The 12,500-nt window shown below is 41.4% G+C and overlaps 1 protein-coding gene across 1 annotated transcript in view; it reads right to left on the bottom strand.

Moving 5' to 3' along the window:
* Positions 1–12,500, bottom strand: part of LOC109902463 (protein strawberry notch homolog 2) — a 108,755-nt gene that overhangs the window by 65,094 nt on the left and 31,161 nt on the right. Inside the window, exon 3 of the mRNA XM_020498831.2 lies at positions 12,404–12,492. Within this exon, the coding sequence (XP_020354420.1) occupies positions 12,404–12,492 (89 nt within the window). The remainder of the gene's footprint in view (positions 1–12,403; positions 12,493–12,500) is intronic.

The following is a 12,500-nucleotide window of genomic DNA, read 5'->3' as shown; positions in this document are numbered from 1 at the left end:
CGGCCCCGTGCCACAGTGCCTCACTGACTGCAAGCCTTTCCCGGAATATTTGCAATCCAGTTATGCAGCATCAAAAATCCATTTCTAATCGCTTATATTTCTGTAACTAAAAGGCTATTTTATTTAATCTATTGGACTGGTTCAAGCTGGTGTTACACAATCTAGTGTATGTAGGGCAGGCAGGTCAAACAGAAAGTAACCTGTCACTAATCACCTCTCACTTGATGCATAACTGTTATTGCAGTCTGGGGAGAGAAAGCCAGTTAAGGTGACCGAGCTTATAACTTTGGTCAGGACAGTAGGACATGATAAACTAAAGTGTAATGCAATAACATTCAGAGAGAGCTCAAACATGTATTGCTAGTCTAGAATAACAGGCTAGTTCGGACAACTATTGAATAAAAAGAACCGGATGGAGCGTGTGTTTGATCATCAAACAGCAGGGAAATCAGCTCTAGGCAAATTCCCATTCCCAAGAACTTATAAAGAATACAAGCACAAAGGAAGGGCACTATTAGGGTTGCACATTTGGGGGAATATTCAGAGGTGGGAATTCCATGGGAAAATATGCAAATTAATATTAATACAATTTAAATGTAGATATTTTTGCATTGATATATTTACCATATATGGAGACAAACAGAAACCTTATATGCAGACAATTGCAAATTATTAAATCCTTCCAATACAAAAAAAACTATTTAGTTACGAATTGAACTTTAACCTGTTGCTCCTACCCCCTCCTTTTTCGAACATTCTGTTAAAAATCGCGCAACATTTCAGCGCCCTGCTACTCATGCCAGGAATATAGTATATGCATATGATTAGTATGTGTATAGAAAACACTCTGACGTTTCTAAAACTGGTTAAATCACCGCTGTGACTTGAACAGAGCGTGTGTTTCAGCGAAAAGCGCAAGAAAATCTGGTCACTGAAAACTTTAAAAAGTATCAATCCGCCACTTCCATTGTTTGTTAAATGGAAACCATATTACTTATGGCTTAGGTTGCAATTCCTACAGCTTCCACACGATGTCGCCAGTCTCGTCATTTCCGGGCTGTTTATTTCTTGGGCAAACCAACCTGGGAGATCACTTTCCATCCGGTCTCCGACTGGAAGGTTTGGAAGAGAGATTTTTGGAAGATGATTTGAAATCGTGGAGCTATTGAATACACATCGCCCCGTGATCATTTTGATAGATTATTAACGTTTACTGATATCTAAAGTTGGATTAGAAAAGTATTTCGAAGTGTTTTGTGAAAGTTTATTGTCGACTTTTTTAATTTTTAAAAATGACGTAGCGTTTTCAAACTGTGTTTTTTTCTGAATCACACAGTTTCCATAGATGGCTATTTTAGATATATATGGACCGATTTAATCGAAAAAAAGACCCAATAGTGATGTTTATGGGGCATATAGGAGTGCCAACAAAGAAGATTTTCAAAGGTAATGAAAGTTTTATATTTTATTTATGCTATTTGGGTAGCGCCGGCTACGCGAAATCTTTTGTTTATGTAGCATTCAGGTATTTTGTGGTGTTGCATGCTCTCTTATAATAGCTTCTCATGCTTTCGCCGAAAAGCATTTTAATAATCTGACTTGTTGGCTAGATTCACAACGAGTGTAGCTTTAATTCAATACCCTGCATGTGTATTTTAATGAACGTTTGAGTTTTAACGAGTGCTATTAGCATGTAGCGTAGCGCATTTGCATTTCCAGATGTCTAGTTGGGACGTATGTCTCAAGTAGGAGCATGAGGTTAAATTAGTTGACTCTTCACATGGGATGATTTCACTGAACAACAAAAGGGAAAATTGAATGCTCTATCGCATCTCCCAAAAAACGTTTTCAACATACATCTGTAAAATGATAGTCTAGAAACTAAAGCTTTGGTTGTCTCCTCTCAGGCGTCCATGTCTTCTCCCTAGACCTCCTCAATGTCCACCTCTAACATCAGTGTGAGACCTCATCTTCGCTGTCACTTTCCAACCTTGAGGATGGCTCGTTATCAGGCTCAAAAAGCCTCAAATTTGCCTGGATGGCCACCAATTTTTCAACTCTTGTATTGGCCAGCCTGTTGCGTGCTTTGGTGTGTGTTCCCAGACAAGGACCGGTTGCGCTCTGAGGCGGCTGATGTTGGTGGGAGTTGGAGGATGACGGAGGCAACAGGGGAAAAAGCCTTGGATCCACAAAGTCCCTTCCACCAGGTGGCTGATGAGATATGTTTGGAACGACTGCCATATTACATGTCCATCCCAAAGCCCTTGCTTGCTTGGAAGTGTACTTCCCCAGACTGCCAAGAACCTTGCCGTCATTCAGGCCAAGGTGGAACTGCTTGGAGCAACGGTGACGTGGGCAGGGCAGTATGGATTTCTTCCCTTACATCTGCAAGCAGAGTCTGAACATCAGACAGGATGGCATTGTCTCCCTCAATCCGTGCAATGGCTACTGCTATTGGTTTCAGGAGTTTCAGGTTGATTACCACTCCCAAAATACATCATCCAGGAGGATCCTCTCGATGAGGCGATCTATATCGGCAGACTGTGATATGCCATTTCATGGAGAGACTCCATCTCCTCCGGGAGACTGTCAAACATGACAACACCACCCCAACGGGTGTTTCTGGGCAGCTTCAATGTGGTGCTCTTATGCTTCCATCTTTGTTTGGTGAGGTAGATTGTGGCTATAACTTGATGACCCTTCACATACCTAACAATTTCCTTGGCTCTTTTGTAGAGTATATCCATTGTTTTCAGTGCCATGATGTCCTTGAGGAGCAGATTCAATGCATGAGCAGCACAGCCAATGGGTGTGCTGTGAGGGTAGGACTCCTCCACTTTAGACCACGCAGTCTTCATGTTCGCAGCATTGTCTGTCACCAGGGCAAATACCTTCAGTGGTCCAAGGTCATTGATGACTGCCTTCAGCTCATCTGCAATGTAGAGACCGGTGTGTCTGTTGTCCCCGGTGTCTGTGCTCTTGTAGAATACTGGTTGAGGGGTGGAGATGTAGTTAATTATTCCTTGCCCACGAACATTCAACCACCCATCAGAGATGATTGCAATACAGCCTGCTTTCTCTAGGATTTGCTTGACCTTCACTTGAATGTTGAACTCCGCATCCAGTAAATTAGTAGATAAATCATGTCTGGTTGGAGGGGTGTATGCTGGAAAAAGAACATTCAGAAATCTCTTCCAATACACATTGCCTGTGAGCATCAGAGGTGAACCAGTTGCATACACACCTCGAGCAAGACATTCATCAGCATGTCTCTGACTACGTTCCTCCATTGAATAAAAAAAAAACTGATTCCAGGAGGACCATGAGCTGTTGCTATTGATAAGGTGTCCGATTCATAATTTGACTTTTATCAGAGGTTGCTTGGTGTGGGCGCTAAGGAAACTTTATGCACTTGGCCAGATGATTCTGCATCTTTGTTGCATTCTTCACATATGATTTGGCACAGTATTTGCAAAGGTACACAGCTTTTCCTTCTACAGTAGCTGCAGTGAAATGTCTCCACACATCAGATAGCGCCCGTAGCATTTTCCTGTAAAGATTCAAACTAAAATTAGTATAAAAAAAACGAATATGATTCCATGTACAGATAAATAGTGAAGCAGTTAGATTATCTTCTTGGATATAGGGGGTGCTCTTTTAATTTATGGATAAAAAAACGTGCCCGTTTTAAGTGCAATATTTTGTCACGAAAAGATGCTCGACTATGCATATAATTGACAGCTTTGGAAAGAAACTGCAAAGATATTGCAAAGATATTATCTGTGAGTGCCACAGAACTCATGCTACAGGCGAAACCAAGATGAAACTTCAAACAGGAAATGAGCTGAATTTTTGAGGCTCTGTTTTCCATTGTCTCCTTATATGGCTGTGAATGCGCAAGGAATGAGCCTGCCCTTTCTGTCATTTCTCCAAGGTGTCTGCAGCATTGTGACGTATTTGTAGGCATATCATTGGAAGATTGGCCATAAGAGACTACATTTACCAGGGGTCCGCCCGGTGTCCTTTGTCTAAATTGGTGCGTAATCTACAAGCTGCACGCAGTCATCCAGTGATTGAGAGGAGAGAGGAGGCTTCCACGAACGATATATCATGAAGAGATATGTGAAAAAACACCTTGAGGATTGATTCTAAACAACGTTTACCATGTTTCAGTCGATATTATGGACCAGGGCAAATACCTGAATACCTGAATATGTTCTTAACTGACTTGCCTGGTTAAATAAAGGTTAAAAAAAAATATATAAAAAAAAATAATAAAAAAAAGAGTTAATTTGGAAAAAAGTTCTGCGTTTTGATGACTGAATTTGGTTTTTTTGGGTAGCCAAACGTGACACACCAAACGGAGCGATTTCTCCTAAACAAATAATCTTTCAGGAAAAACTGAGCATTTTCTATCTAACTGAGAGTCTCCTCATTGAAAACATCCGAAGTTCTTCAAAGGTAAATGATTTATTTGAATGCTTTTCTGGTTTTTGTGAAAATGTTGCCTGCTGATGCTAATGCTAAATGCTACGCTAGCTGTTACACAAATGCTTGTTTTGCTATGGTTGAGAAGCATATTTTGAAAATCTGAGATGACAGTGTTGTTAACAAAAGGCTAAGCTTGAGAGCTAGCATATTAATTTAATTTGCGATTTTCATGAATAGTTAACGTTGCGTTATGGTAATGAGCTTGAGGCTGTATTCACGATCCCGGATCCGGGATGGCTAGAATCAGGAGGTTAAACAACTCCTGTAAGATACATGTTTTAAAATGAAACAGGTCTGGAAACAGGTGAATCAACACTAAGCAGGCTCAAACAAGCTAAAGCTCACATGGTAGCAAAAACTAACTAGAATAAGTTGTTAATAAGTTAGAAATGATTTAAACACACTTTGCTGTAGGCTACTATTTACTATTTAACAAAAAATCATGTATGTCATAAAATATATTCACCCCACCCAGTACTGTAATCAAAACTTACCAGAAAGCATGTAGTCCTTGGCTCAGACAGTGTAGTAGTGTGGGCTCAATAGCATCTCATTTGTGTGCAAGATCTTGAGAATCAGCTGTACATGTGATAGAAGAATGCACTGTGCATGCAGAGGGTTGCAATTCCATTGAATTGGGGATAGTTTAACCAAAACACCTAGTGTATCCTACAAAAAAGGTTCACTGTTATAAGGTAACTAAGCAAAATTCACCGGAAAGTTTCCGACCCTTTGCAACACTAGGCACTATAAAACACGTGTGTGTGTGTTTGTGTGTTGCTACATCAGGACCTTTCATTTAGACTTCCAGACAAACCTGCCCTTCATTTACCACCAAACTACCAGATAGCCACAAAGTGTCCTGATCCTATGTCAGATTACCAGGCCGTGACAATCTAAATCTATCCATTCAGCATCTCAATAACGTCCACAAATATTCAAAGAATTTCCTCCATCCAAGACGGAGTCAGTGTGTGTTTTTGGTTCTACAACCCATGTGGGAACCATTAGTCCTCACAAGGATAGCAAAACAATGAAAATTAGGACAAGTGGGGACATTTCACTGGTCACCACAAGGAAATACTATTTTAGGCTTAGGGATTAGGTTCAGGGGTCAAATTTAGGATTGTTAAAGCAGGCAGGCCCGTTGCCCTAGTTAGTAGATTTAGCTAGCAACCTCCATGGAAATTCGCTATTACTTGTAATAATTTTGTTAGCACTCTGATAATAGACACAATGGGCTTGTTTTTTTTTGCACCCACTTGTGTACTTAGCCAGTAATACCGTAAATCCCAGGATGAGAGGAGGACAGTATGAAAATGGATGCTGCTCAACCCTATTTTGTATTGTTATTGCGCTGTTGGAGCTAGAAACATTACTATTTCGCTTGCACCTGCAATTGCAACTGCAAAATATGTGTACGTGTCGAATAAGATTTGATTTTGACTACGTTTGGGCTGTATACCGTATCCCGGGGTTTTGGGAGAAAGTCACGGAATGGTAGTTCACCATTTTTTCTAATACATTTTAGTATTTGTAGCTACTTTTTAAATACCTGTAGTCAATATGTTAGGAATTGTAACATTGCGTTCTTCATTTCACCGGTCACGTTATTATGAAGCTTACGGCAGTCCCCAGTCACGGTGTCTGTTTACAACCACACAATGACGAGAGACCGGAACCTTGTGAGTCACTCACTATTGTGACGCATGGCGCCAGGTGATCTAGTTATTAGGGATGCACCGATATTACATTTGACCGATATTCAATATTTTTCTTGCCAAAAATAGTTACCAATTTTTAAGATTTTAGCAGCTTTTTAAGCATTCTAGTGCAGTTAAATAGTTGAAACGCGCACACACACTGACCCAAAATGTACTTTATTGGCATTTAAGATTGTCCCCCTTACCATTAAATCTAAACATATTTCTTTCACTTACTTGCTGTGCTGTTTCATTTGTTCAGTCTCAACCAGGAATTCATCATACATGTCATGCAGTGAAGTTTCAGCTCTGTCTGTCTGTGGCCTCTCTTCCTCGGTGCACACGGTCACTGTGTCCGTTTCCTTCTTGTCCAGCTGTGTAAACCCTGTTTCTTGTCTGCATCGAAGTAGCAGTCCATGTACCTAGCATCGAGTATGGTGGTGACACAGTATAGGACTCAGAGAATGTCACCGCATCGCTTGTTCACAGCATATAGTAGAGTACTTTTTATAGTAGAGTTTATAGTAGAGTACTTTTCCAAGTTAACCCGACGGTCTGCTGGCATTTTTGTTGAGCAGGGTATCATGTCTGCTGCAGACACAGTTGATGAGATTATTTCTCGAGTCAGTTATTCGGATGGAGCTAGGGGTGTGTTCCTGTTTCTTTCAAACGTATTCTCAAATGCCATTGAAATGGCAGCAGCGGTATGAGAACCAGCACATTCTTGAGCATGCAATACAGCTTTCCTCAGTATGAAATCCTTGTCGACCCATTGTGCTGTCAGACTCATAATGCTCATGGGGCTGACATCGCTGGTTCCGATGTCAGTCGTGAAGCTAATAGCGGTGACGCCCATAGCAAGTAGCTCAGGGATGTCAGTTTCAACAGTACTGTGTCACTCTGAAGGGCAACATCTGAAAAATAGGGCCTACTTGGTAGTGTGTATCGGCGCTCGACCAGTCTGCGAAAGCCAACATCATCCACAACGGAGCACGGATGATTGTCAAGGGCAATGAATTCCATTATCTTGGTGTTAATGGATTTCGCCTTTGTGTTGTCTCGCTGAAATTTTCTTACTCTTTCAAATGGCTGCTCGACTTCTTGACTGCTAGATCCACACAGCAGACATTGTGGGCTAGGTTAGGAATGCTGTGTTGCACGTGTAGCACTATTTTTCGTGGTGTCATCTACCTACGTTATATAGGTATACACGTCAGCTTTGACATCGGTTTTGCACAGTAACTAAAATGGAGTTGCTTCCACACAGTTGATTTGAGTCCTTTGGGACAGCGGGAGAGTCTTGGTTGAATTATTCTCAGCCTCCCCCTCACATTTCTGTTCAGAGCAATTCACGTATGTGAATGGGTCGGTCTTAGCATTCTGTTAACTTGCCACATGCACACCTTTTTGTTTAATCCTTGTGGTGATCAAACAATTGATTCCTATAAAAAAAATACCCTTTAAAACTTCTTAGGGATAGCCCGCTTTTTTCCAATTTTCACCTAAAATGACATACCAAAATCTACCTGCCTGTAGCTCAAGCCCTGAAGCAAGGATATCCATATTATTGGTACCACTTGAAAGGAAACACTTTGAAGTATGTGGAAATGTGAATTGAATGTAGGAGAATAACACAATAGATCTGGTAGAAGAAAATACAAAGGAAAAAACAAATCTTTGAAATGCAACAGAAAGGTCCCACATCACTCTGGTTGAAATTCCGATGGTGTCCACAAGATGGCAGCAGTGTATGTGCAAAGTTTCAGCAAACTACATGTACCTGGGTGACTTCACACAATGTCATTTGGGAAAATCGTGAAAGAGTTTCACATGACCCTTTTCTGCAAAAATACCGTCAAATCTGTATACTTGGACTTTGATTTAGTTTTCCAGTATTAGTAGCCATATTCTAAGTTCAACATCTGCAAACAAAAAAGTTTACATAACTTCATAACTCTCCATATTCGTATCATTTTTGTCCAAACGAAAAATACTTGTCACACAATGTTAGCAGGTGCATTTTGCGACAGATACAGGGTTTCCCGTAAAGCCCCGATTTACAGATACTCCCGTAAAGCCCAGCTCATTGACCATCTAGCTAGCTTTGTTTGACCCCGATTGGTGCTTATTTGACAAAGTTATGTTCGATCAAGTGAAGACCGCCCGCGTCCTCCCGTACTCCCGGTTCATTCACGACTGTGACGGTGGTGGTCCTGGTAGCTGACGATGATGAGAGCCTATAGGGAGAAGGTCAGTGACCTGGCAGTGAGGTGCCCGGACAACCACCTCTCCCTCAACGTCAGCAAGACAAAAAGAGCTGATCGTGGACTACAGGAAACTGGGCTGAGCACACCCCCATCCACATCTTGGCCACAGAGCAATCTGGGATGATGTAAAGCTAATTGTGTTTGGAGTGAATAGTGGAGCGAGTAGTTAAACTCATGTGAGCTATTCTATTACATATTTTATTTGAGTGTATTGACCGATGGCCTGTACAGGTCCAGACTGATGCACTCATCTTTTTGTATGCTCCCCCCCCCCCCCGCCTTACTGGACTTTTTAAACGTTAAGCTAGTGCTTCTAGCTGTGGCTAGCCTGCTTTGTTTTTGGCAATATGCCAACCGTCGGCTATCCAATGGATATCAACAGCAACCATTGACTGTCCAATGCTACCACTGAAATGTTCACTAACCAGAGGGACAGAGTAGAAGTCAGAACAGTGTTATGTCTGTAAAAAGTGCCTTTGGTCTGACTGGCTGATTTAAGATATCGGGCGGCTGCAGGACGTTCGCCGGTGAGCTGAAGCAGAGCCTCAATGAGTTCATCAATGTAGCTAAAGCCCAGGCTAAAGATATTTAGAAGCTGAACATCTCTCGCCAAGGGTGGTGGAGAGTTGTGCGATGTCGCTCTCCCTCACTTCTTGAAGCAGGTGGCTTGTTCAACTTGAGACTGGGCAGAGGTGGTTAGGTGAAAGGGCCCAAAGGTGCTGCAACCGGGCAGTCCATTCCTGCCTTGGAGGATCCACTCTGCCTGGCAAACAACTTTGCACCACTAGAAGTTGACTGTCCACCCCCCAGGAATCCGCTCTGGTCCTAGAGACCCCGATGCCAGGCAAGTGATATCCAACATTAAACAACAGGGCGACAAGTCCCTTTACTCATGTCCACTCATCTAGCCCGCCTTCAGCTGGCAGCTAAAACTGAGTGCTAACATTGAAAAGGTAGTTAAAAAAGTGATGGGATATCAGTCCTTGCCCCGAAACAGGTAACCCTCATTGAGACTTGTACTAATGAACATCCTCCTTCGAGACATAGACCAAATGGCACAGTTCTAAGCAATTTTGTATGTATACCATTTCAAGCAAACCCCGCGGCTATTTCATATAGAGGCTTACCTACTGATCATAGCACGTTTGTGTTCGAGACTCCCTCTGATCTGAAATCCCACAGCTGGGACCTTGGACTTATTCGTGTAAATGTCAGAAGTTAGATTTTTTGAAAATTGATCTTACTGTAATTCAGGCTTCTCAAACTAACATGGACATTTAGATAATTACTGAGACTTGGTTAAATGTGCTAGACTGATGTGTCTCTGAATGGATATAATGTTTATAGGTCTGACAAAGGTGGGGGTGTTGCCATATTCATAAAGAACAACTTGAATGTTGCTGTGTGTATTACCACCTCTGTCCCCAATGCACAATTGATGTTAGTGGGAGTTTATTACCGTCCCTCAGCCTTCCCAATTGCTCTTAACAAATTGTCTGACTTGTTGTTTAAATATGCAAAATATGAATTATTAATATTTGGTGATCTTAACTTGGATTGGTTGATGCCAGTATCAGATAGTACAAATATATTTGTCTGATCCAAATTTAACTCAACCAACCCACCCCAAGTTAAAACACCATTAAAAACGTACTCTTTTGGATATCCTGACAAACACCCCTCATAAGTATAAAGCATATGGAATCTTTGCTAACGAGCTCAGTGGCCATTATCTCATTGCCTATACTAGAGATACTAAGCTACCTAAATTGTGTCCACGCATTATTACTATGATACATTTTAGAACTTTCAATGAGCAACCTTTCTAACGATGATTCAGATCAGGCCTTTAAATATTGTACCTCTCTGTTTCACACTGTTGCAGATAAGAATGCCCCATATAAAGAGATTAAGGCTTAAGGACAGATATAACCCATGGTTCACATATGAATGGTCTGAACGATTTTGTGAAGGAAACTTAGTTTGGGCTAAGGCTAGATTAACTGATTCTACCTCTGACTGGCAGTCCTTCAGACATTTGAGAAATATTTCTTACCCTGGATAGAAAAGCAAAGTCTAAATACTTCTTGAATTGTGTATCTGAGAGTGGTAGCTATCCAGACAAATTTCAGAAAATGGTCAATTCTTTAGAAGAAAAAAACCGCAGCCACTTCACTGCCCCAGCAGGTTTGACAGCCTCTGGTTCCTTAACAGACAATGATTTCTGAAAATACATAAGGTTCCACTAGAGTTCTTGATTCACCTCTAAACAGATAGCAGAGACACCAGGCACTCACTTTTTCTTTTCTTAATTTGAACAAATGTATGTAGATTAGGTATGAATTGCCTTGTAAAAAAACAGGAGCCGATTTGCTTGATCCCTTTCTACTGCAGCTTTCTGCCCGCATCATTGTAGAACCTTTGATCCACATGCTTTATTAAACAATTGCTTCTGGTGCTATCCTAAGATCTGGAAGGTGGCACATATGTCCTCACCCTTCACAAATGTGGAAATCCTTCTGACTTAGCTAATTAGCACCCAATTTCTGAACTATCTTGCCTTGCAAAAATGTTAGACAAACTCTCTAATAATATTTTTTGCTTCAAATTATATTCTTAAATTTGTACCAGTCTGATTGTAGACCTTAACATAGCACTGTTTCAGCAGCTACACTTGGCTTAAATGATACATTCAATTGCTTAAAACATAGGTCTATAAATATGGCAGCACCGTGATTCTTATCTGAGAAATAATGTCTCAATGTGTTTGTGTCCATATGACCAAACCTATGGACCAAACCTCAAATGCAAATAACGAGTTGAAACTGCTTGTTGTCAGAGGAAGAAGTGATCTTTCATATTTGTTGTGAGTGGCAGGGGCTTAGTATACGATTGGGAAGGTGAAAACAGCACAGAAGCAGCAAAGTCGACAAGATAGAGGCATGTGGAATTTTGCTCTAAAACATACATTCTAATTAATCCAATTATTTAAATATATCACCCAGCCCTATAGTAGCTTACTTGAATAAAGAACCTGTGGGGAAAAAATGCGGCAAAGATTAGATTGAAGAAGCTTGAGACCACTACCAGTGAACTGAATGCTGACTAAACTGCAAACGTCATTTGTGGAATGCTTTCAAGGAAAGATCACCCAAAGAGCAAGTAGGAGTGAAAGCAATTGATTACATACGGAGTCTCTTCGCCATGTGCAATGGGGGCAAACTGAATGGAGAAAATGCTGTAGAAGCACTGAACTCATTAACCTTACCCTGTTTAACCAGGGGAATCATCTCTGTGTACAGAACTGGTCAAGCCAAGGCCTTTTAGGGGACACAATTGCCAGTGTGCGCACAATGGAGGTTTGGGGTTAGGTGCTCGTGTGTGTGTTTGTCTGAGAGGTGGGGGTTAGGTAGCAGTGTGAGGCCAGGGAAGGGCCCGCTGCCAGATGTAGAGATGCCCTCGCTGCGGAGGATGGAGGTTGACGCCAGCCAGCCAGCCAGGCAGCCCTCCACAGGAAATTAAGGAGATTTAATAAAAGGAACTAAAGGCCACCCTCAGATTTTAAGACAGTCAAATGCAAAACAGAACAAGCTGCTAAATATTACACTCAATACGCATTGGTACTTTGACTGGGACTTTATTGTTAGGGGCATTTTTGAATAATGTATTTGACAGCTGCCTTGTTAATTTGGGTTTAATAAGTCCTGTGTAACAGGGTAAACGATATCCCTTACTACTACAAAAACAAAGTGCACATATGGAGTTCTACGTCAGACACAGTGATGGCCAAGTAGAGGTATTATTAACCTTTGCTAAGAGATTACATGCATTGAGACACTCATGTGATCTCACATGTGTCAGTGTGTGACAGAAAGGGTTACATTAGTCACATGTAAAACAGCAGAGGGGAGGGTAAGGTATGAGAGGTGATTGGTTACTTACTGGTTTCCAGATTGCATAGGGCAGTGTGCGCTGTAGCCTCCAGACTGCTGTGAGAATGATCCCCAGGAAGCAGAAGGATACATAGAACTCTGAAACA

This window comes from Oncorhynchus kisutch, linkage group LG13 (genome assembly GCF_002021735.2).
Source record: "Oncorhynchus kisutch isolate 150728-3 linkage group LG13, Okis_V2, whole genome shotgun sequence".
Lineage (NCBI taxonomy): Eukaryota > Metazoa > Chordata > Actinopteri > Salmoniformes > Salmonidae > Oncorhynchus > Oncorhynchus kisutch.
The sequence above is the reverse complement of the archived record's forward strand: the minus strand, read 5'-3'. Positions and strand labels throughout refer to the sequence as shown.